The sequence below is a fragment of the Haematobia irritans genome, chromosome 2 (assembly GCF_050003625.1).
Source record: "Haematobia irritans isolate KBUSLIRL chromosome 2, ASM5000362v1, whole genome shotgun sequence".
Classification (NCBI taxonomy): domain Eukaryota; kingdom Metazoa; phylum Arthropoda; class Insecta; order Diptera; family Muscidae; genus Haematobia; species Haematobia irritans.
Window position 1 is genome coordinate 147,261,051 of NC_134398.1, and position 24,851 is coordinate 147,285,901.

The window sequence follows — 24,851 nt, forward strand, 5'->3', positions numbered from 1 at the left end:
TTTTTTATCGACAAATTTTGTTCAGCGATGAGGCTCATTTCTGGTTGAATGGCTACGTAAATAAGCAAAATTGTCGCATTTGGAGTGAAGAGCAACCAGAAGCCGTTCAAGAACTGCCCATGCATCCCGAAAAATGCACTGTTTGGTGTGGTTTGTACGCTGGTGGAATCATTGGACCGTATTTTTTCAAAGATGCTGTTGGACGCAACGTTACGGTGAATGGCGATCGCTATCGTTCGATGCTAACAAACTTTTTGTTGCCAAAAATGGAAGAACTGAACTTGGTTGACATGTGGTTTCAACAAGATGGCGCTACATGCCACACAGCTCGCGATTCTATGGCCATTTTGAGGGAAAACTTCGGAGAACAATTCATCTCAAGAAATGGACCGGTAAGTTGGCCACCAAGATCATGCGATTTGACGCCTTTAGACTATTTTTTGTGGGGCTACGTCAAGTCTAAAGTCTACAGCAACTATTCCAGCTTTGGAAGACAACATTTCCGAAGAAATTCGGGCTATTCCGGCCGAAATGCTCGAAAAAGTTGCCCAAAATTGGACTTTCCGAATGGACCACCTAAGACGCAGCCGCGGTCAACATTTAAATGAAATTATCTTCAAAAAGTAAATGTCATGGACCAATCTAACGTTTCGAATAAAGAACCGATGAGATTTTGCAAATTTTATGCGTTTTTTTTAAAAAAAAAGTTATCAAGCTCTTAACAAATCACCCTTTATATACGGCCGTAAGTTCGGCCAGGCCGAATCTTATGTACCCTCCACATGTATAAATTTGTACTACAGGCTGTGATTCACAATCGAATTACTTTGGGTTGTGGCAACACTTGCCGATGGCAGGGTATTTTAAAATTTCTTACCATTATTATACCCTCCACCATGGGATGAGGGGTATATTACCTGTGTCATTCTGTTTGTAACACATCGAAATATTGCTCTAAGACCCCATAAGGTATATATATTCTGGGTCGCGGTGAAATTCTGAGTCGATCTAAGCATGTCTGTCCGTCGGTCTGTTGAAATCACGCTAACTTCCGAACGAAACAAGCTATTGACTTGATACATGGCACAAGTAGTTGTTATTGATGTAGGTCGGATGGTATTACAAATGGGCCATATCGGTCCATATAAGTGGGCCCTCAGATTTGGCTTGCTGAGCTTCTAAGATAAGCATATTTCATCCGATCTGGCTGAATTTGGTACATGGTGTTGGTATATGGTCTCTAACAACCATGCAAAAATTTGTCCATATCGATTCATAATTACCCAGCAAAAAATTTTGGAAGTTCTTCCAAAGGCACAACTTTAAAAACACTTCCAGAAGATGCACTCCCAATGATGTTCTTTATTTTAACTACCCAGGAAGTTCTTTTAATGCAATTTTTTATAACTTGGTTTTTTTCATACTTTTAATGGATAATTTTAACTTTTTTTGTTTCAAATAGGTTAAAAAAAGTAAGAATTCATAAAATGGTACAAATTATTTAAATTTTGTCAAAAAAATGCTAAATCCATTTTGAAAAAAATGTGCATTTTTGAAAATATTTAAGGTCAAACGTTTTCGAGAAGCATTAGAATCCATTAAAAATTTTAAAAAATTATAAAAATTATTTATTTGACAAAATATCACAGAATTTTGTTAATTTACATCCAAAACATTGAATTCGGATCACACCTAGAGAAGTGATGCAAATTCAGTGCAACGGCTGTTGAAATGGAGGACTTCCGTCCTATGACAAGCCCATGTTAAATTCATCGCTTCAGCGTCAATTTTGCACCACTTCCGGATCCAAAAAGAACATTTTCATTACTTTTTTGGCGACGCTTTTTTTGCTGGGTATATATAGCCCCCATATAAACCGATCCCCAGATTTAACCTCTGGAGCCTCTTGAAGGAACAAAATTCATCCGATCCGGTTGAAATATGATACATTTCCAAAAATAGTCTACCAAAATTTTATTGCCATAGAAAATTTTGTCAAAATTTCAATCTTCTATAGAAATTTTTTTCAAAATTTGATTTCCATAGAAAATTCTGTCAACATTTTATGTATTTCTATAGAAAATTTTGCCAAAATGTTATTTCTATAGAAAATTTTGTCAAAATTTTATTTCTGTACAAAATTTTGCCAAAATGTTATTTCTATAGAAAATTTATGAAGCTTTTCATAGTTGGATAGGAATATTTTGAAAAATCTTCCAAAACATCAAGAATTCTACCAATCTACCAAACAGTAAAAAATCTGCCATTTTTCATGTTCATAATTATATATAGCCCCCATATTTCAATACTGGCTCTATACACTGAAAAAAAAAGCATACTCGGTTCCAAAGATTTTGTCTTTACTTTAAAAAATTTGGTATTGATTCCGAGCCAAAGAAGCGGAGAATACAAGTAAGGATACTTTTAAGACACAATTCTCTTTTAAATTTAGGTTTTGTGTACTTGCAAATTTTAATTTTTCGCTTTCTCAGCTTTTTTTCTTCATATGCTATCAAAGTCCTTTAAAAACGAGTTAACGGCAACTTTGTTTTCCAAATTAGGACTCGACTTCCAGTAGAAATTATGCTATGTTTCAAGTAAAAAACTTCTTTAAAATAAATTTTTGATTAACATGTCCTATATTTGAACGATTTTTTGCTTTGTAGTCAAGATGCAAAAAAACAACAAATTTAAAGACAATTTCATTAAATTTAAAGAATTTTTCTGAATTATTAAAGTCAAGTTGACCTTAGCCTATACATTTTTTCTTTCATGTTAAGATACCCATTTTTAAGTCAAATCACTTAATTATAAGGACAATACGACTTCATTGAAAAGTTTATCGACTTTTGGACAAGGAAAATAACTTTTTTTTAGAGAAATGTGTCTTCTATGCTAAGCAAAATTTGTATTCGTATTTTAAAGACTTCATGTCTTTCTTCTTTGACTTCACGACAATATTTTTTTCAGTGTAATTACAGCACAAAAGTTCGTATCGGTTCGTAATTATTTCTTCCCTATATATACCGGTCAGGAACTGAATATATAGTATTTAATCGACCTTTCTTTTACCTACTATATATCCCGCATGGACTAACCTACAATTTAAAAGATGATGTTAAGAAGTTGCCTTGCCATCGGCCGCAACCCAAGTAATTTAATTGTGGATGACCCTCTTTAGTAGAAGTTTCTACGCAATCCAGTTGGAGGGTACATAAGATTCGGCCTGGCCGTCTTCTAAACTGTAAGTTAGTCCATATCGGGTCTATGTTAAACAAAAAAGGGACACATCCATTCGTAATTATTTACAGAAGGGTCTACAAATAATTACGAACGGTATCGGATGAAATCAGCTTCTCCAAGATAATTCGCAAGCAAAATTTGGGGATCAGTTTATATGGGGGCTATATATAATTATGGACCGATTTTGACCAATTTTTGCATTGCTGTTAGAGGCCACATATTAACACCACGTACCAATTTTCATCCCGATCGAATGAAATTTGCTCATCTAAGGGTATCCGCAAATCAAATCTGGGGGCTACACTTAAAAATGGTCCGATATTGTCCATTTTTAATACCATCCGACCTACATCAACCATGGTGGGATGTGGGAGCGGTGGATTATACACCTCAGTAATGCTGGCTACATTGATGAGTGTTTCAAAGCTTCTCTAAGTGGTTTCACTGCAATGTAAAACGCCGTTCGGACTCGGCTATAAAAAAGAGGTTCCTTGTCATTGAACTTAACATAGAATCGGGCAGCACTCAGTGATAAGAGGGAAGTTCACCACTGTGGTAGTATCACTGAATATTCTAAGTGAGCCCGAAATATTAGAAACAGAATGTGTGTTACGACCCTCCTACACGCAAAAAAATAGTTCTTTCCTCCCAAACGAAATTTTAGACAAACAAAGTTCGTTTCTCATTTGCTTTTCGCTGTAAAGAAGTGTATTTGGAAGAAAAGTATATACTTTTTGTGATAAACGTTTTTTCTCTTCCAGGATGTAAAAACAATTTCATAAAGACTAACTCAAAAACAAAAAAAACATTTCTCTTCTTGCTCACGTCTTTCTCACATCCACGAGGTTTTTTAGTTCTTAACACCTTTTCCTGTAATACCAACAATGTAGAAGAAATTATACGATTTTATAAATTTTTAAAATTTTTTTACCTTTCGCCTGGACGGAGAATCGAACCGCGGACCATGCACTTTGTAAGCCAACACACTAACCACTGAGCTATGTACCGGTTATATAAAGGGTGATTCTTTTGAGGTTAGGATTTTCATGCATTAGTATTTGACAGATCACGTGGGATTTCAGACATGGTGTCAAAGAGAAAGATGCTCAGTATGCTTTGACATTTCATCATGAATAGACTTACGATCTGCCACAACGTCGAATTTTCAGTGAATGGGCCCTAGAAAAGTTGGCAGAAAATCCGCTTTTTTATCGACAAATTTTGTTCAGCGATGAGGCTCATTTCTGGTTGAATGGCTACGTAAATAAGCAAAATTGCCGCATTTGGAGTGAAGAGCAACCAGAAGCCGTTCAAGAACTGCCCATGCATCCCGAAAAATGCACTGTTTGGTGTGGTTTGTACGCTGGTGGAATCATTGGACCGTATTTTTTCAAAGATGCTGTTGGACGCAACGTTACGGTGAATGGCGATCGCTATCGTTCGATGCTAACAAACTTTTTGTTGCCAAAAATGGAAGAACTGAACTTGGTTGACATGTGGTTTCAACAAGATGGCGCTACATGCCACACAGCTCGCGATTCTATGGCCATTTTGAGGGAAAACTTCGGAGAACAATTCATCTCAAGAAATGGACCGGTAAGTTGGCCACCAAGATCATGCGATTTGACGCCTATAGACTATTTTTTGTGGGGCTACTTCAAGTCTAAAGTCTACAGAAATAAGCCAGCAACTATTCCAGCTTTGGAAGACAACATTTCCGAAGAAATTCGGGCTATTCCGGCCGAAATGCTCGAAAAAGTTGCCCAAAATTGGACTTTCCGAATGGACCACCTAAGACGCAGCCGCGGTCAACATTTAAATGAAATTATCTTCAAAAAGTAAATGTCATGGACCAATCTAACGTTTCAAATAAAGAACCGATGAGATTTTGCAAATTTTATGCGTTTTTTTTAAAAAAAAAGTTATCAAGCTCTTAACAAATCACCCTTTAGATAAATATCCATATAAGTTATATCTATATAGCATAGCTTGCGGCGCCCACGAACCGAATAAACAAAGTTTATTTAACAGAAACAAACATTTAGTTTGGCACCGTGAAGTAGTGGTTGCTACGTCCGACTTGCATACCAAGGGTCGTGGGTTCGATCCCGGCTTCGACCAAAGTTTTTTTTTACATATATTCCAGATATGTTCGAAACATTCCGAAAAAATGTTCAACATTACATTGTACTATATTAAATTTTGAACTGTAAAATGTGTCTTATTAAAGACCTAAAGTCAGAAAAGAACAGTGTTTGATATAAACGAAATGGACTGTGTTGTTGTTTCAAAAATAACATTTTGTAACAAACGAATTTTTTTGGTGATAATAGTTTAAAATTTTCGAAGCAATTCAAAAAACTCTAACAAAAGAAAAACGTTTTCGGTACACGTTTTCCAAACGTTTTTTTTTTCTTTGCGTGTAAGCTAGAGGGTTTAAAAATCGGTCTCTGTGGGGACTATAGCGAAACATAGACCGATAAAAACCAAATTCAACACATTTCCTAAAACATCTCTATAATTACAATTTTAGCCAAATCTGTTTAAAAATGCGGTATCTAAAAGCCCAATAACAGAGAATGAAGCCGAATCGACGGCTTAAATTTCCCGATTCGACAACTTAAATTTCCAAATTTAGACTCGACTTCAAATAGAAATTATGCTAGGTTTCAAGTAAAAGACGCATTTGAAATAAAGTGTTGAAAAACATCTCCTATTTTTGAAGGCTCTTTTGCTTTGTAGTGAAAATACAAAAAGTCAACAAATTTAAATACCATTTCATTCGTTGTAAAAAATCTTTCAGAATTATTAAAACTAAGTTGACCTTAGTCAAACGGAATTTTCTTTCATTTTAAGATACCCATTTTCAAGTCGAATTAATTAAGAATAATGACAAAATGACTTCAATGACAATATGAATGACATAATCGCCCCCGATTATGTCATTCAGCTGACATAATCGGGGGCGATGTGAACTGCCCAAATAGTCGGCGGCGGCCAAAATTGGTGGTGTGTTTCTACGGTTTAATTTTTTGTCCAAGAAATCAAATCGGGAGATATGGGGGCTATATCAAAACATGGACCGATTTAGCTTCGATCTTCGAACTATACTTGCTTACAGAAAAAAAATATTTTTTGGTAGATTTCAGGACGATAACGCCATTATTGAAGGCTGTAGCATCATTATAACAGACCAAAATCGTAATATAGTCTTAAAATTTCATTCCTTTTCGGAAATTTTTCGTATATTCGAAGTAATTTTCGGGTATAATTAAAGTCTCGTAATTTCCACCTGTTGTGACTTTCGGGCATAGACAACTAATAATTTATAAGGAACAGGGAAAATACCATAATAATCCAAGGGATCCATTTTTAAACCCATTTCTTTAAAAATTTCAATCATATAATCGTCCATATGCTCTTCATGCAATTCATAAGGGATTCGGTCTATAAAAGAATTAACTGCCATCATATTGGCTTCAAAAAAAAAAAAACAACAACAAAAATTAAATTAATCTCCATTATTCTACTAAATTTCTAGTCTATCTTACTTTTAAAACTCTCCACACTACTGTATTCGAAAGTTTTCGATTGAATCTCTACGGTATAGTCATCAAATCCTACACCTCTCAAATATTCCATAATCTGCCTCCGTGGTTCGGGACAATGTTGTTGTGGCGGTATAAAAGAATCCAAATCAAACATGTACTGAGACCATTTTCTCATTTGACTTAGTCGTTCATAGACATGGAATGCGGGATGATAAGCTAGACTGGTCAAAAGACAATCACCACCAGTGGATTTCAGAAGATCAAAGATATTTTGAAAGGCTTGTCTGAAATGATACAAATTCAATACAAATACAAAATTAATTTCGTTTGTGCGAAATGAAGTTTTATTTTGTTGAGCAATATAGAAGTCTAAATAAGATCGGCTAATACATCAATCTTTGAAATTTGAGTAACATTGGTTAATAAATAAGAGTATTATGTAATGGATACCGCCGCCGAATATACAAATTTATATCGGCTTAGCCATCAAGCCTCTGACCTTGACCACTAAAGGGTGATACGGTCAAAATTTGGTCAATATAAACTTGACGTATTACTCGCACGCAAAGCTGGCAAAATCGCTAAAAGTTGCCAAATCAACCGTTACAAATGTAATTAAAATGTTTGGGGAACGTTTGTCGACAGCCAGGAAGTCTGGATCGGGGGGAAATCGAAAACCGGAAGCCGCTGAGACGACAAAGAGAGTTGCCGGTAGTTTCAAGCGAAACCCTAACCTCTCTCTCCGAGATGCCGCAAATAAGCTGGGTGTATCGTCTACAACCGTGCATCGAGCCACAAAACGAGTCGGACTATCGACTTACAAGAACGTAGTGACTCCAAATCGCGATGATAAACAAAATACGACGGCCAAAGCGCGATCCCTGAGGTTGTACACGACGATGCTGACGAAGTTTGACTGCATGGTCATGGACGACGAAACCTACGTCAAAGCCGACTACAAGCAGCTTCCGGGACAGGAGTTTAATACGGCAAAAGGAAGGGGAAAGGTAGCAGATATTTTCAAGCACATAAAACTGTCAAAGTTCGCAAAGAAATATCTGGTTTGGCAAGCCATCTGTACCTGTGGCTTGAAAAGCAGCATTTTCATAGCTTCCGGGACTGTCAACCAAGAAATTTACGTGAAAAAGTGTTTGAATAAAAGTCTGCTACCTTTCCTGAAGAAACACGGTTGTTCCGTACTGTTTTGGCCGGATTTGGCATCTTGCCATTACGGTAAAACGGCCATGGAGTGGTACGCCGCCAACAACGTGCAGGTGGTTCCCAAGGACAAGAACCCTCCCAACAGGCCAGAGCTCCGCCCAGTTGAGAAATACTGCGCTATTGTCAAGCGGAACCTAAAGAAGACCAAAAAAACTGCTAAGGACGAGCAGCAGTTCAAGGCAAACTGGCTTTCTGCGGCGAAGAAGGTGGACAAGGTTGCTGTACAAAATCTGATGGCAGGTGTCAAGCGTGAGGCCCGGCAATTCGGATTTGGAAAAGCGAAAGCCTAACTGAATATTTTTCCTGAATTTTGTACTAATTGAACTTGAATAATAAATTTAATTTGATTTTTTAAATAAACGATTTCACCGATTTACACGCGTTTTTCCTTGACCATATTTAGACCGTAACACCCTTTATGTGGTTTTGGGTTATACTAAATATTTATTTGGTACAACTCTACCAATTAAAGAAATCTTCGTTCCTCTAAAATTTCGTTTCGAAAGAAAACAAGTATATACGGCCGTAAGTTCGGCCAGGCCGAATCTTGTGTACCCTCCACCATGGACTACGTAGAAACTTCTACGAAAGACTGTCATCCACAATCGAATTACTTGGGTTGTGGTATCTTAAATCGTTTTCTAAATTGTGAGTTAGTCCATACGTGGTATATATTAGACAAAAAAGGTATGTATAGGAAAGTCTACAAATAATTACGAATCGATATGGACTTTTGCACGGGAGCCAGAATTGAAATATGGGGGTCGCTTATATGGGGGCTATATACAATTATGAACTTCATATGGACCAATTTTTGTGTAATAAGGGATCGATTTATCTGAGGACCATATATAACTATAGACCGATAAGGACCTAGTTAGGCATGGTTGTTAACGGCCATATACTAGCACAATGTACCACATTTCAACTGACTCGGATGAAATTTGCTCCTCCAAGTGGCTCCAAAACCATATCTCGGGATCGGTTTATATGGGGGCTATATATGATTATGGACTGATATGGACCACTTTTGGCATGGTTGTTAAATGTCTTATACTACCACCACGTACCAAATTTCAACCAGATCGGATGAATTTTGCTTCTCCGAAAGGCACCGGGGCTCAAATCTGGGGATCGGTTTATATGGGGGCTATATATAATTATGGACCGATTTCGACCAATTTTTGCATGGGTGTTTGAGGCCATATATTAACACCACGTACCAAATTTCGGCCGGATGGGATGAAATTTGCTTCTCTTAGAGGCTCCGCAAGCCAAATCGGGGGATCGGTTTATATGGGGGCTATATATAATTATGGACTGATATGAACCAATTCATTCATGGTTGTTGGATACCATATACTAACACCATGTACCAAATTTCAGCCGGATCGGATGAAATTTGCTTCTCTTAGAGGCTCCACAAGCCAAATCGGGGGATCGGTTTATATGGGGGCTATATATAATTATGAACCGATGTGGACCAATTTTTGCATGGTTATTAAAGACCATATATTAACACTTTGTACAAAATTTCAGCCGGATCGGATGAAATTTGCTTCTCTTAGAGGCTCCGAAAGCCAAATCGTGGGATCGGTTTATATGGGGGCTATATATAATTATGGACTGATATGAACCAATTCATTCATGGTTGTTGGATACCATATACTAACACCATGTACCAAATTTCAGCCGGATCGGATGAAATTTGCTTCTCTTAGAGGCTCCACAAGCCAAATCGGGGGATCGGTTTATATGGGGGCTATATATAATTATGAACCGATGTGGACCAATTTTTGCATGGTTATTAAAGACCATATATTAACACTTTGTACAAAATGTCAGCCGGATCGGATGAAATTTGCTTCTCTTAGTGGCTCCGAAAGCCAAATCGGGGGATCGGTTTATATGGGGGGCTATATATAATTATGAACCGCTGTGGACCAATTTTTGCATGGTTGTTAGAGACCATATACTAACACCATGTACCAAATTTCAGCCGGATCGGATGAAATTTGCTTCTCTTTGAGGGTCTGCAAGCCAAATTTGGGGGTCCGTTTATATGCACTGAAAAAAATATTGTCGTGAGGTCAAAGATTCCATGTCTTTAAAATAGGAATGCAAATTTTGCTTAGCATAGAAGACGCATTTCTCTAGTATAAAGTTTTTTTCCTTGACCAAAGGTCGATAAACTTTTCAATGAAGTCGTATTGTCCTTATAATTAAGTGATTTGATTTAAAAATGGATATCATAACATGAAATAAAAAATGTTTGGGCTAAGGTCAACTTGACTTTAATAATTTAGAAAAAATCTTTAAATTTAATGAAATTGTCTTTAAATTTGTTGTCTTTTTGCATCTTGACTTCAAAGCAAAAAATCTTTCAAATATACGACATGTTTTTCAACACTTTATTTTAAAGGCGTTTTTTACTTGAAACACAGCATAATTTCTACTAGAAGTCGAGTCTTAATTTGGAAAATAAAGTCGTCCTTAACTTGTTTTTAAAGGACTTTCATAGCATATGAAGAAAAAAAAGCTGAAAAAACGAAAAATTAAAATTTGCTTCCTAGAAGCAAGTACACAAAACCCGATTTTAAAAGAAAATTGTGTCTTAAAAGTATCCTTACTTGTATTCTCCGCTTCTTTGGCTCGGAATCAATACCAAATTTTTTAAAGTAAAGACAAAATCTTTGGAACCGGGTATGCTTTTTTTCAGTGTGGGAGATATACGTAAAAGTGGACAACTACTTGTGCCAAGTTTCAAGTCGATAGCTTGTATCGTTCGGAAGTTAGCGTGATTCCAACAGACGGACGGACGTACGGACGGGCGGACGGACATGTTCAGATCGACTCAGAATTTCACCACGACCCAGAATATATATACTTTATGGGGTCTTAGAGCAATATTTCGATGTGTTACAAACGGAATGACAAAGTTAATATACCCCCATCCTATGCTGGAGGGTATAAAAATATTTTGTTTTTGGATGTAATAACCATACCTTTGAGTTCGAGCATACATGAGGGCATAAAATGATGTTACATGATCGAACTGTCCTTCGAGATGACCTGGTAATTGCTTCCTCATAGCCATATCCAAAACTCTAAACTCACATCCCTTGATGTGACCAAATTTGTGACGGGCAAAATTCACCATGGTTGGATTAATATCGGTACAAACAATTCGTTGAAAATTTTTTGGCATCCTTGGATAGACAACATCCATAAGAACATCTCCGGAACCAGAACCCAAATCAATAAATGTATCACCTCCTTCAGGTAGCCATTGTAGCATAGAGGTGTACTCCTTAATCACCGTTTCAGCATCATGACGTTGAACCTCATTAGCTCTTTGATAGAGATCGGGATTATTCATAGCTGTCTTCTTCGGCCAAAAACACTTTCGATATTGAGTTTCAATATCTCGAGCGATCAAACCCTAATTTGTGAATATTTATTTTATTGACTACATCCATAATGCCATCGCAGTTCATTTCAAATATTAATTTGGTAAATAACACTAGTTTACACTGAAATTTTACCTCTGATAAGAGATGACTTTTCTTATGTATTTTGATCTGCTGAATTCGAAAATGACGAACAAATGTGTATATTTGAATCTGTGATAAGTTAAGTGGTTCAAAATATATCGATGAAAGTAGGGCGATTTTTCAACAAAATTGTTTTTTACAATGACTCTATTCCGCCGGAAAAGTATAAACCATGTAGAAAACGTGTGGTTTCTCTTCATGTCCCTAAAGATAATACTTTAACGAACGAGAGATAAGACCAACTAGAAGAAAATCGACCGAAAATGACACAGTTTTAAGCACTTAAGTGAATATATCCGATGCCAAATCATAGAAATATGAGCCACTTACCCACACAAAAATTAATTGGCGGAGTGGCATTTTTGTGTGGGTGAGTGGCTCATATTTCTATGATTTGGCATCGTATTTATTCATCTTTATGTACATGAAGAGAAACCAGGCGTTCTTCCAATGGTTTATACTTTTCTGACGGCAAAGAGTCATTGCAAAACACGATTTTTATACCCTACACCATAGGATGGGGGTATATTAACTTTGTCATTCCGTTTGTTAAACATCGAAATATTGCTCTAAGACCCCATAAAGTATGTATATTCTTGGTCGTGGTGAAATTCTAAGCATGTCCGTCCGTCCGCCCGTCCGTCCGTCTGTTGAAAGTACGCTAACTTCCGAATGAAACAAGCTATCGACTTGAAACTTGGCACAAGTAGTTGTTATTGATGTAGGTCAGATGGTATTGCAAATGGGCCATATCTGTCCACTTTTACGTATAGCCCCATATAAACGGACCCTCAGATTTGGCTTGCGGAGCCTCAAAGGGAAGCATATTTCATCCGATCCTGCTGAAATTTGGTATATGGTCTCTAACAACTATGCTAAAATTGGTCCACATCAGTCCATAACTATATATAGCCCCCATATAAACCGATCCCCAGATTTGGCTTGCGGAGCCTCAAAGGGAAGCATATTTCATCCGATCCTGCTGAAATTTGGTACATGGTGTTGGTATATGGTCTCTAACAACTATGCTAAAATTGGTCCACATCAGTCCATAACTATATATAGCCCCCATATAAACCGATCCCCAGATTTGACTTGCGGAGCCTCCAAGAGAAGCAAATTTCATCCGATCAGTCTGAAATTTGGTACATGGTGTTGGTATATGGTCTCTAACAACCAAGCAAAAATTTATCCACATCGGTCCATAATTATATATAGCCCCCATATAAACCGATCCCCAGATTTGGATTGCGAAGCCTCAAAGAGAAGCAAATTTCATCCGATCTTGCTGACACTTGGTACATGGTGTTGGTATATGGTCTCTAACAACTATGCTAAAATTGGTCCACATCAGTCCATAACTATATATAGCCCCCATATAAACCGATCCCCAGATTTGACTTGCGGAGCCTCCAAGAGAAGCAAATTTCATCCGAACCGTCTGAAATTTGGTAAATGGTGTTAGTATATGGTCTCTAACAACAATGCAAAAATTGGTCCACATCGGTCCATAATTGTATATAGCCCCCATATAAACCGATCCCCAGATTTGGCTTGCGGAGCATGGTGCTTAGTATATGGTCTCTAACATCCGTGCCAGAATTGGACCATATCGGTCCATAATTATATATAGCTCTTGAAGGAGCAAAATTCATCTGATCTGGTTCAAATTTGGAACGTGGTGTTAATATGGCCGTTAACAACCATACCAAAATTGGTCCATATCGGTCTAATGTTATATAGCCGATCCCCAATCACACAAAAATTGCTCCATTTCGATTCATAATCATGGTTGCCACTCGAGCCAAAAATTTTGTCAAATTTTTAGTTCTATAGAAAATTTTGTTAAAATTTTATTTCTATAGAAAATTTTGTCAAAATTTAATTTCTATAGAAAATTTTGTCAACATTTTATTTCTATAGAAAATTTTGTCAAATTTTTATTTCTATAGCAAATTTTGTCAAATTTTATTGCTATAGAAAAATTTTTCAAAATTTTATTTCTGTAGAAAATTTTGTCAAAATTTTATTTCCATAGCAAATTTTGTCAAACTGATGTATATACGTATTTAATCGGCCTTTTTGGTTTAATATATACCCCGTATGGACTAACTTACAATTGAGAACACGATGTTAAGAAGATTTAAGATACCTTGCCATCGGCAAGTGTTACCGCAACCCAAGTAATTCGATTGTGGATGACAGTCTTTAGTACACACAAAAAAATTTTTTTCTGATTCAATCACCAAATTAATTGATCCAATTAATGTTTTAATTGAAATGTCTTCAATCACGAAAATGATAGTATCAATCACAGTTTTAATTGGACATAGAAAAAATTCTTGATTAAAAAATTAATTGATTTTTTCAGCAAATTTCAATTAATTTTTTAATTGATTTAATTAAAAATTTAATTGATGTTGATTGCAAAACTCAATTAATTATTAATTAAAAAAGGTAACTATTTTTAATTACTTTCTGAATTGACTTAGATTTTTTATTTGGATTAACAAATGATTGTTTGAAATACATTTTTAATTAAAAATTAAAAAAAATCAGCACTTTTTCTAACTGAATTAGTCTTCCGAATTTGATTAAAAAGTTAATTGTATCAATTAATTTTTTAATTAAAATTTTAAAATTTTCAATCATTGGCTTAATTAACTTAATGTTTCTATCATGATTAAAAAGTTAATTGTATCAATTAATTTATTAATTGTAAACATTTTCAACTTCAATTAACTTTTTAATTGGAAATATTTTGGTGATATTTTTTTCTGTGTAGAAGTTTCTATGCAATCCATGGTGCAGGGTACATAAGATTCGGCCTAATTTACGGCCGTATATACTTGTTGTTTTTTTTTTAATATTGGCCCTATTTTATGTACGTTTGTTCGACATATCAATACCTTGCATTCAAGTGCCAACAACGATAGAATCGGACATTTCTAGCTCATGTTATAATTTGTTTAGTGAAAAAAGTAAAACAAAAAACTAAAAACAACAGGATATCTCAAAAACTGTTCCATAAAAAATTTTTAACCATCATTTTTGAATTCACCAGATCAAAATACATAAGAAAAGTCACCTCTCATCAAATGTACATGAAAAAAAAATTATTTTGTAAACTAGTGTAATTGAACAATTGAAGTCATAAATAGATACGGCAAATAAGATATCAATGAAAACAAATAAATAAAAATTTACCCATATGTAAAACAATTTATTGACAGTTTATCGAAGGAATTTAAGGTGTCAATATTTTTTTCAACTTCGAAGTGACTTTATTTAGCCATAATCATTTTGAGCTATACCAATACCATATGTACAATATTATAAAGTTCTGACAACGGACTAGAGTTGAACGATTTATTTATGTAAATAGAAACAGGCGTATGTCGATACATAAACACATTTCCTAAGATATGCCAAAGATGTGGAGTAAAATATGGTTCTATTTCCAAATATTTTGATGGATTTATTTCTTTATTCTCGAATACTTTTGAATGCTTGAGATGTTATACCTTGGAGTTCAGATAAATTAAACAAGAAACAAGTATGTTATATACGATCGTAAGTTCGGCCAGGGCGAATCTTATGTACCCTCCACCATGGATTGCGTACAAACTTCTACGAAAGACTGTCATCCACAATCGAATTACTTGGGTTGTGGTATCTTACATCGTTTTTTTTTTCATACGTGGTATACATTAGTCAAAAAAGTTATATATAGGTAAGTCTACAAATAATTACGAATCTATATGGGCTTTCGCACGGTACGTAGAGAGCCAGAATTGAAATATGGTGGTCGCTTATATGGGGGCTATATAGAATTTTGAACTTGATATGGAGCAATTTTTGTGTGATTGGGGATCTATTTATCTGAGGGCTATATATAACTATAGACCGATATGGACCTAGTTAGGCATGGTTATTAACGGCCATATACTAGCACAGTGTATCACATTTCAACTGACTCGGATGAAATTTGCTCCTTCAAGAGGCTCCACAACCAAATCTAGGGATCGGTTTATACGGGGGCTATATATAATTATGGACTGATATGGACCACTTTTGGCAGGGTTGTTAACTATCATATACTTCCACCACGTACCAAATTTCAACCAGATCGGATGAATTTTTTTTCTCCAAAAGGCACCGGAGGTCAAATCTGGGGATCGGTTTATATGGGGCCTATATATAATTATGGACCGATTTCGACCAATTTTTGCATGGGTGTTTGAGGCCATATATTAACACCACGTACCAAATTTCAACTGAATCAGATGAATTTTGGTCTTCCAAGAGGCTCCGGAGGTCAAATCTGGTAATCGGTTTATATGGGGCCTATATATAATTATGGACCAATGTTGACCAATTTTTTCATGGTTGTTAGAGACCATATACTAACACCATGTACCAAATTTCGGATGAAATTTGCTTCTCTTAGAGGCTTCGCAAGCCAAATCGGGGGATCGGTTTATATGGGGGCCATATGTAATTATGGACCCATGTGAACCAATTTGTGCATGGTTGTTAGAGACCATATACTTACACCATGAAATTTGCTTCTCTTAGAGCAATCGCAAGCCAAATTTGGGGGTCCGTTTATGTGGGGGCTATACGTAAATGTGGACCGATATGGCCCATTTGCAATACCATCCGACCTACATCAATAACAACTACTTGTGCCAAGTTTCAAGTCGATAGCTTATTTCATTCGGAAGTTAGCGTGATTTAAACAGACGGACGGACGGACGGATGGACATGCTCAGATCGACTCAGAATTTCACCACGACCCAGAATATATACTTTATGGGGTCTTAGAGCAATATTTCGATGTGTTACAAATGGAATGACAAAGTTAATATACCCCCATTATGGTGGAGGGTATAAAAATTGTTGTACTGTTGACCTTTTAGTATAATTATTTGTAGAGTTTGTAATGCTGGAGGTCATCAAAACAAAATAAAATCTTAGTCTTTATAGTGTTTTATTTTTAATTATTTCAAACATTTCGAACACCATTGTTGTCCGTCCTCTTTTGTTAAAGTTAATTCCCCTGACAATGATGGTTTTCGAAATATTGGAAATAATTAAAAATAAAACACTATACACTAAAAAAAAAGTATGCCCGGTTCCAAAGATTTTGTTTTTACTTTAACAATTTTGGTATTGATTCCGAGCCAAAGAAGCGCAGAATTCACGTAGGGACACTTTTAAGACACAATTCTCTTTTAAATTTGGGTTTTGTGTACTTGACTCTAGGAAGCAAATTTTAATTTTTCGCCTTTTTTCTTCATATGCTATCAAAGTCCTCCAAAAACGAGTTAACGACAACTTTATTTTCCAAATTCAGACTCGACTTCCAGTAGAAATTATGCTATGTTTCAAGTAAAAAACGTCTTTAAAATAAAGTGTTGAAAAACATGTCCTATTTTTGAACGATTTTTTGCTTTGTAGCCAAGATGTAAAAAGACAACAAATTTAAAGACAATTTCATTAATTTTAAAGAATTTTTCTGAATTATTAAAGTCAAGTTGACCTGAGCCCAAAAAATGTTTCTTTCATGTTATGATACCCATGTGTAAGTCCAATCACTTAATTATAAGGACAACACGACTTCATTGGAAAATTTATCGACTTTTGGACAAGGAAAAACACTAGATATTAGAGAAATGCGTCTTCTACGCCAAGCAAAATTTTCATTCGTATTTTAAGGACATGAAATCTATGGCCCCACGACAATATTTTTTTCAGTGTTAAAGCTAAGATTTTATTTGGTTTTATTACAACATGACCTCAATCCTTATCAACTTACAAATAAATAAAATTTTCTATAGAAATCAAATTTTCTGCAGAAATAAAATTTTAACAAATTTTTCTATAGAAAAAATATTTAGCAAAAATTTCTGTAGAAATAAAATTTTGACAAAACTTTCTACAGAAACAAAATCTTGACAATATTTTCTTTAGCAAAAACAAGTAAGTAAAGTAGAAAGTCGGGCGGGGCCGACTATATCATACCCTAAACCACCATTACAGAATTAGTAATCATAAGCATTTGTGGGGTAACATATAGGTCTGGGAGATAAACCGCAGTTGCATATTTAAGAAAACAAGTAAGGAAAGTCTAAAGTCGGGCGGGGCCGACTATATTATACCCTGCACCACTTTGTAGATCTAAATTCTCGATACCATATCACATCCGTCAAATATATTGGGGGCTATATATAAAGGTTTGTCCCAAATACATACACTGTTAGAAAAATATGTTTTTCATATGTTCCGATATAAACAAAATGTGTTTCGGGCACAATTTTTAAACACAATATATTTAAGTGCAAGCATTTAATGTTCCTAAACTAACACTAAATATTTGGGACACATATGTTAATATGTTAGAATATATTATGTTTGGGGCATGAATGTTTCATAAAAATAATATGTGTGAATGTAAACATATATAAATTTACAAATTTCGAGTAGACATATATATATTGTGATATTTTATTCAGAGAGCGACAGAGAGAGAGTATAGAGATGGAAACCGGGAGGGTTGACGAAAGATATCAACATAACACAGCGAGAGAATCAAAAGGGAGCAATTTCTGTGAAACCGCTTGTATGTTGTTTCGGAAAACTGTTTTATGATAAGGCCAAAAATTTAATATGCTTAAGTCTAAATATTATTTAATTTGAATATTAGAATGAGTATTCGGAGTAAAGAGAATAGACATTCGGAACCAAGAGAATAGACCAAGAGGAGTTGACGGACACCTTCAAGTAGAAAAGCGGACATTAAGTTCGAGTTTTGCAGCTAAAACAATTGAAAACGATTATTTTCTTTAAAATGAATTATTAAAGAAAAGTAAAAGGCAAAACATTTCCATTTTGGAGTGATAATGCCAACATAATACCGGCCTTAAAGGTAAAAATGAAATTATGTACAAATGTGTAAATTAAAAAAAAATGGTGTTCGGTCGGAGCAGGGACTGAACCCACGACCCTTTGCATTCAAGGCAGACATGTTAACCACTGCTCCACGTGGCCAACAAATGTATGTTTCTGTTAAATAATGTTATGTTTGCATGGGCTCGTGGGCGCTGCAAACTATGCTATATAAATGTAACTTATAACGATAATTGTCTACAGGTGACTATAACAGCTACGTAGCCCAGTGGATAGTGTGTCGGCTTACAAACTGTATGGTCCTCGGTTCGATTCTCCGTCCAGGCGAAAGGTAAAATTTAAAAAATTGAATAATTTCCTCAACATTATTTGTATTACACAAAAAGGTGCCAAGAACTAAAAAATTTCGTGGAAGGGAAAATTATGTGAGGGAATGAGCCCAATCTTCTTTGGGGCAAATTCTTCCAAGCATATAATATGTTTGGGCTCAAAATGCTTCCAAACATATAATATGTTCACATAAAACAAACATATTAATGTTTCGGCAGTATCCAATAATATATGTGATTCCTGCAAAATATGTTTGGAACATATGTTAGAGAAGCGATTTTTTTGAGGGTGTACATTTAAATATCACTCGATCTGGACAGAATTTGATAGACTTCTACAAAATCTTTACACTCAAAATTGAAGTCGGCTAATGCACTAGGGTGGAACAAAATGTTAGTAAAAAAATATGGGAAACATTTAAATCTGAAGCAATTTTAAGGAAACTTCACAAACTTTTATTTATGATTTATCGCTCGATATATATGTATTAGAAGTAGAGGAAAATTAGAGTAATTTTTACAACTTTTCGACTAAACAGAGGCGATTTTAAAAGGGAAATGTTCCTATTTTGACAATTTTTGTCGAAATCAGAAAAACATATACATGCATGCTATACCTAAATCTGAACCGATTTCAACCATATTTGGCACGCATAGCAACAATGTTTATTATACTCCCTGTACAAAATTTTAACTAAATCGCAGTAAAAAATTGGCCTCTGTGGTCATATGAGTGTAAATCGGGCGAAAGCTATATATGGGAAATATATCTAAATATGAACCGATTTCAACCAAATTTGGCACGTATAGCTACAATGCTAATTCTACTCCCTGTGCAAAATTTCAACTAAATCGGGGTTAAAAATTGGCCTCTGCGGTCATATGAGTGTAAATCGGGCGAAAGCCATATATGGGAGCTATATCTAAATCTGAACCGATTTCGACCAAATTTCGCACGCATAGCTACAATGCTAATTATACTCCCTGTGCAAAATTTCAACTAAATCGGAGCAAAAAATTGGCCTCTGTGGGCAAATGAGTGTAAATCGGGCGAAAGCTATATATGGGAGCTATATCTAAATCTGAACCGATTTCGACCAAATTTCGCACGCATAGCTACAATGCTAATTATACTCCCTGTGCAAAATTTCAACTAAATCGGAGCAAAAAATTGGCCTCTGTGGGCAAATGAGTGTAAATCGGGCGAAAGCTATATATGGGAGCTATATCTAAATCTGAACCGATTTGGCTGATATTTTGCAAGTTTTTCGAGACTCATAAAATATTCGGATGTACGGAATTTGAGGAAGATCGGTTGATATACACGCCAATTACGACCAGATCGGTGAAAAATATATATCTAAATCGGACTAAAACTGCGAGCTGTACTTTGCACACAAAAATACATCAACAGACAGACGGACAGACAGACAGACAGACAGACAGACAGACAGACAGACAGACAGACAAACAGACAGACAGACAGATATCGCTAAATCGACTCAGAATTTAATTCTAAGACGATCGGTATACTAAACGATGCGTCTCAGACTTTTCCTTCTTGGCGTTACATACAAATGCACAAACTTATTATACCCTGTACCACAGTAGTGGTGAAGGGTATAATTAAGGGGTACATGTCTATGGGTGCTTTGTGTCAATCTGACTATAGCTCATAGTCAATGTTGCCAGGGAAAATGTTCGGTTTACCCTACAAGGACAAAAACAGTTCCCTACTTTCCCATACATTCCCAAACAAGTTTCCCTACTATATTTTTCGTTAAATTTAAAAAATTTTACAAAACAAAAATGGTTCTAAGTACTTTATTATCTTAAAACATGAATATGCAACATATATAACTTAGAATATAAATTTGTATTACCACCACGGTTGCCACAGTTGGTAGAATTCTACCCAAATTAGTAATCTTTTTTGTTAAATCTCTATAAAAATTTTGGAAAAAATTTCTATAAACAAATTTTTGTGAGAAATTTTTCTATAGAAATAAAATTTTGACAATAAATTCTATAGAAATAAAATTTTGAGAAAAATTTCCACAGAAATAAAATTTTGAGAAAATTTTTTATAGAAATAATATTTTGAAAAAAATTTCTATAGAAATACAAATTTGACAAAATGTTCCATAGAAATAAAATGTTGACAAAATTTTCTACAGGAATAAAGTTTACCAGACATTGTTAAAGATCAAGCCTTGCCGGCTTCTAATTTCCTCCTCTAGCGCCACCAAAATGTAAAAATTATTACAAATTGTGTTGACGCTAAATACTACACTGTTAGAAAAATATGTTTTTCATATGTTCCGATATAAACAAAATGTGTTTCGGGCACGATTTTAAACCACAATATATTTAAGTGCGAACATGTAATTTTCCTAAACTAACACTAAATGTTTGGGACATCTATGTTAATATGTTAGAATATATTATGTTTGGGGCATGAATGTTTCATAAAAATCATATGTGTGAATACAAACATATATAAATTTACAAATTTCAACTAAACATACATATGTTGTGATATTTTATTCAAAGCGACAGAGAGAGTATAGAGAGAAATAGAGATGGAAACCGGGAGAGTTGACGAAAGATATCAATATAACACAGCAAAAGAGTCAAAAGAGAACAATTTCTGTGAAACCGCTTGTATGTTGTTTCGGAAAACTGTTTTATGATAAGGCCAAAAATTTGATATGTTTAAGTCTAAATATTATTTCATTTGAATAAAGAGAATATACATTCTGAACCAAGAGAATAGACATTTGAAAAACAAACAGCTTATGTTTTCGCCTTGAGAGCAGCATTTTATGTATGTGTGGACATGTGTTTTGTTTATCATTTTGGCATTATTTTTTTCTTGGTTCGTTAAAAGGAATCAGGGGTCTTCATAAAAATAACGAAAGGGCACTATACTCTTTTTAGAGTTGGGACGGTAAAATGAAATAAGGAGGAAATAGTGAAAAATTACACAGTAAAATGTAAAAAAAAACAAAGTTTAGTTTCTCTTTATTAAAAAGTAGTCCACGAGGAGTTGACGGACACCATCAAATATAAAAGCGGGCATTAAGTTCGACTTTTACAGCTAAAACAATTTAAAAAGTTTATTTTCTTTAAAATGAATTATTAAAGAAAAATAAAAGGAATTTTAGAGCGATGGTGTTAAATGCTAGTAAAAAACTGTTCACTCCTAAATAAATTTATGTTTATATTATAAAATTATGTATGTATGTTTATACTCGACTCCACGTTCTTCTTTTGTTAGTTTTTGAATTCCTTCCAAATTTTAAAGTTTTGTACAAAAACAGTTTTTTATTACAAGATTGTTATTTTTGCAATAAAAAATAATATTTTATCCAAAAATCATTCAATTTCGTTTATATCAAGCACTGTTACTGACTATAAATCTTTAATAACGCACATTTCGATGTTTCATTTAAAAAAATTAATATAGTATAAATATAAATGTGTAAATTAAAAAAAAAAAAAAAATGTTCGGTCGGAGCAGGGATTGAACCCACGACCCTTTGCATGCAAGGCAGACATGCTAACCACTGCTCCACGTGGCAAACAAATGTATGTTTCTGTTAAATAATGTTATGTTTGCATGGGCTCGTGGGCGCTGCAAACTATGCTATATAAATGTAACTTAAAACGATAATTATCTACTGGTGACTATAACAGCTACGTAGCCCAGTGGATAGTGTGTTGGCTTACAAACTGTATGGTCCTCGGTTCGATTCTCCGTGCAGGCGAAAGGTAAAATTTAAAAAATTTATAAAAGTGAATAATTTCTTCAACATTATTTGTATTACAGAGAAAGGTGCCAATAACTAAAAAATTTCGTGGAAGTGAAAATTACGAGTATGTTAGGGAATGAGCACAATCGTGTTTGGGAAAAATTCTTCCAAGCATATAATATTTTTGGCTCAAAATGCTTCCAAACATATAATATGTTCACATAATACAAACATATTAATGTTTCGGCAGTATGCAATAATATATGTGCTTCCTGCAAAATATGTTTGGAACATATGTTAAAGAAGCGATTTTTTTTTGAGGGTGTAGAAAAACCCTACATATAGGGAATTTCCCCTACTTCTAGCAACACTGGCTGTGTTGATATTGCACCTTCGGAGTTAGTATGCCGCTAATATTGAGCCCATTATTAAACAAGTAAGTAAATTTTTGTGGGAAATTTTTCTATAGAAATAAAATTTTGAGACAAAATTCCACAGAAATAAAATTTTGAGAACATTTTTTATAGAAATAATATTTTGAAAAAAATTCTATAGAAATACAATTTTGACAAAATGTTCTATAGAAATAAAATGTTGACAAAATTTTTTACAGGAATAAAGTTTACCACACATTGTTAACGATCAAGCCTTGCCAGCTTCTAATTTCCTCCTCTAGAGGCACCAAAATGTAAAAATTATTACAAATTGTGTTGAGTGAAAATGTCCTACATTGTGGCCCTACGTCCCTACAAGACGCTAAATATAAGAAAACCCCTACATATAGGGAATTACCCCTACTTCTAGCAACACTGGCTGTGTTGATATTGAACCTACGGAGCTAGTATGCCACTAATATTGAGCCCATTATTAAAAAAGAGAAAATCGTTAAATTAGTGTGGGTAATAAATACAAATTTGTAAAAATCGAGCAATATTCTTATGTAAGAGCTACAAGTACGTATAAGTACGATCGGCTAGTACATCAAAATTGGGAAAAATTGGGAAAATCGAGCGATGCATATATATGGAAGCTATATCTAAATCTAAACCAATTTGCATAATATTTTGCTGGTTTGATTAATACCACAAAAGGTTACCTTATGGAAGATTTGAGTAAGATCAGTTAAGAAATGAGGCCTGTATGGTCAAACATAAGGTTATAAGGGGCGAATTTTTCAAAATCGGGTGATACATATATGGGAGCTATATCTACATCTGAACCGATGTCGATGAAATTTTGCACATATAGTTAGTACTATAGAGGACTGGATCTAGCCAACTTTTAGTAAGATCGGTTAATAAATAAGGGTTCTATTGCCAATTTTGGGAAAATCGGGCTATACATATATATCGGAGCTATATCTAAATCTGAACCAATTTCGATGATTTTTTGCACATATAGTTAGTGCTATAGAAGAATATATCTAGCCAAATTTGGGTAAGATCGGTTGATAAATAAGGGTTTTATGGCCAAATTTAGAAAAATCGGGCGGTACATATATATGGGAGCTATAATTAAATCTCAACCGATTTCGATGATTTTTTGCACATATTGTTAGTGCTATAGAAGACTATATTAAGCCAACTTTGAGTAAGATCGGTTGATAAATAAAGGTTTTGTGGCCAAATTTGGGAAAATCGGGCGATACATATATATGAGAGCTATATCTAAATCTGAACCGATTTGAATGGAATTTTGCTGACTTGAAGGGCGATTGAAAAGATTACCTTTTGCCAAATTTGGTGACGATCCGTTTGAAAAAACGCGCAACGTGACCCCATTTGTCGAAATCGGACGATACATATATATGGGAGCTATATCTAAATTTGATCCGATTTCTTCCAATTTCAATAGCCTTGTGCCGAAAAAACTCCCTGTACCAAATTTGAACAAAATCGGTTAATAATTGCGACCGGAATCCTGTGAACAACAAATACATGGACAGACGGACGGACACCAAGCGCTAGATCGACTCAGGAGGTGATTCTGAGTAGATCGGTATATATTTTATGGGGTCTAAAATCAATATTTCTGGTAGGCACATTTTTTGGCCGATCAAACTTATTATACCCTGACCACTATGTGGTTTAGGGTATAAAAATGTTGACAAAATTTCCTTTAAAAATAAAAATTTGGTAACATTTTCTATATAAATAAAATTTTGATAAAATTTTCTATAGAAATAAAATTTTGACAAAATTTTCTATAGAAATAAAATTTTGACAAAATATTTCTATGGAAATAAAATTTTGAAAAAATTCTCTACAAAAATAAAATATTGACCAA

General features: G+C 34.7%; 1 protein-coding gene across 1 annotated transcript; it reads right to left on the bottom strand.

Moving 5' to 3' along the window:
• Positions 1-6,300: 6,300 nt before the first annotated feature.
• Positions 6,301-11,394, bottom strand: LOC142225102 (juvenile hormone acid O-methyltransferase-like). Its single transcript, XM_075294874.1, has 3 exons — positions 11,021-11,394; positions 6,795-7,078; positions 6,301-6,720 (listed from the first exon to the last, which is right to left on the bottom strand). The coding sequence occupies exons 1-3, from the start codon at positions 11,392-11,394 to the stop codon at positions 6,515-6,517; spliced, it is 864 nt and encodes a 287-aa protein (XP_075150989.1). The 3' UTR covers positions 6,301-6,514.
• Positions 11,395-24,851: the final 13,457 nt, after the last annotated feature.

Excerpts from the sequence above, each read along its gene's own strand:
- LOC142225102 (XM_075294874.1), bottom strand. The coding sequence starts at position 11,394 with ATGAATAATCCCGATCTCTATCAAAGAGCTAATGAGGTTCAACGTCAT. Across the intron at positions 7,079-11,020 it reads ATGTATGCTCGAACTCAAAG|ACAAGCCTTTCAAAATATCT; the intron begins GTATGGTTATTA and ends GTATCATTTCAG. Across the intron at positions 6,721-6,794 it reads TAGTGTGGAGAGTTTTAAAA|CCAATATGATGGCAGTTAAT; the intron begins GTAAGATAGACT and ends TTTTTTTTGAAG.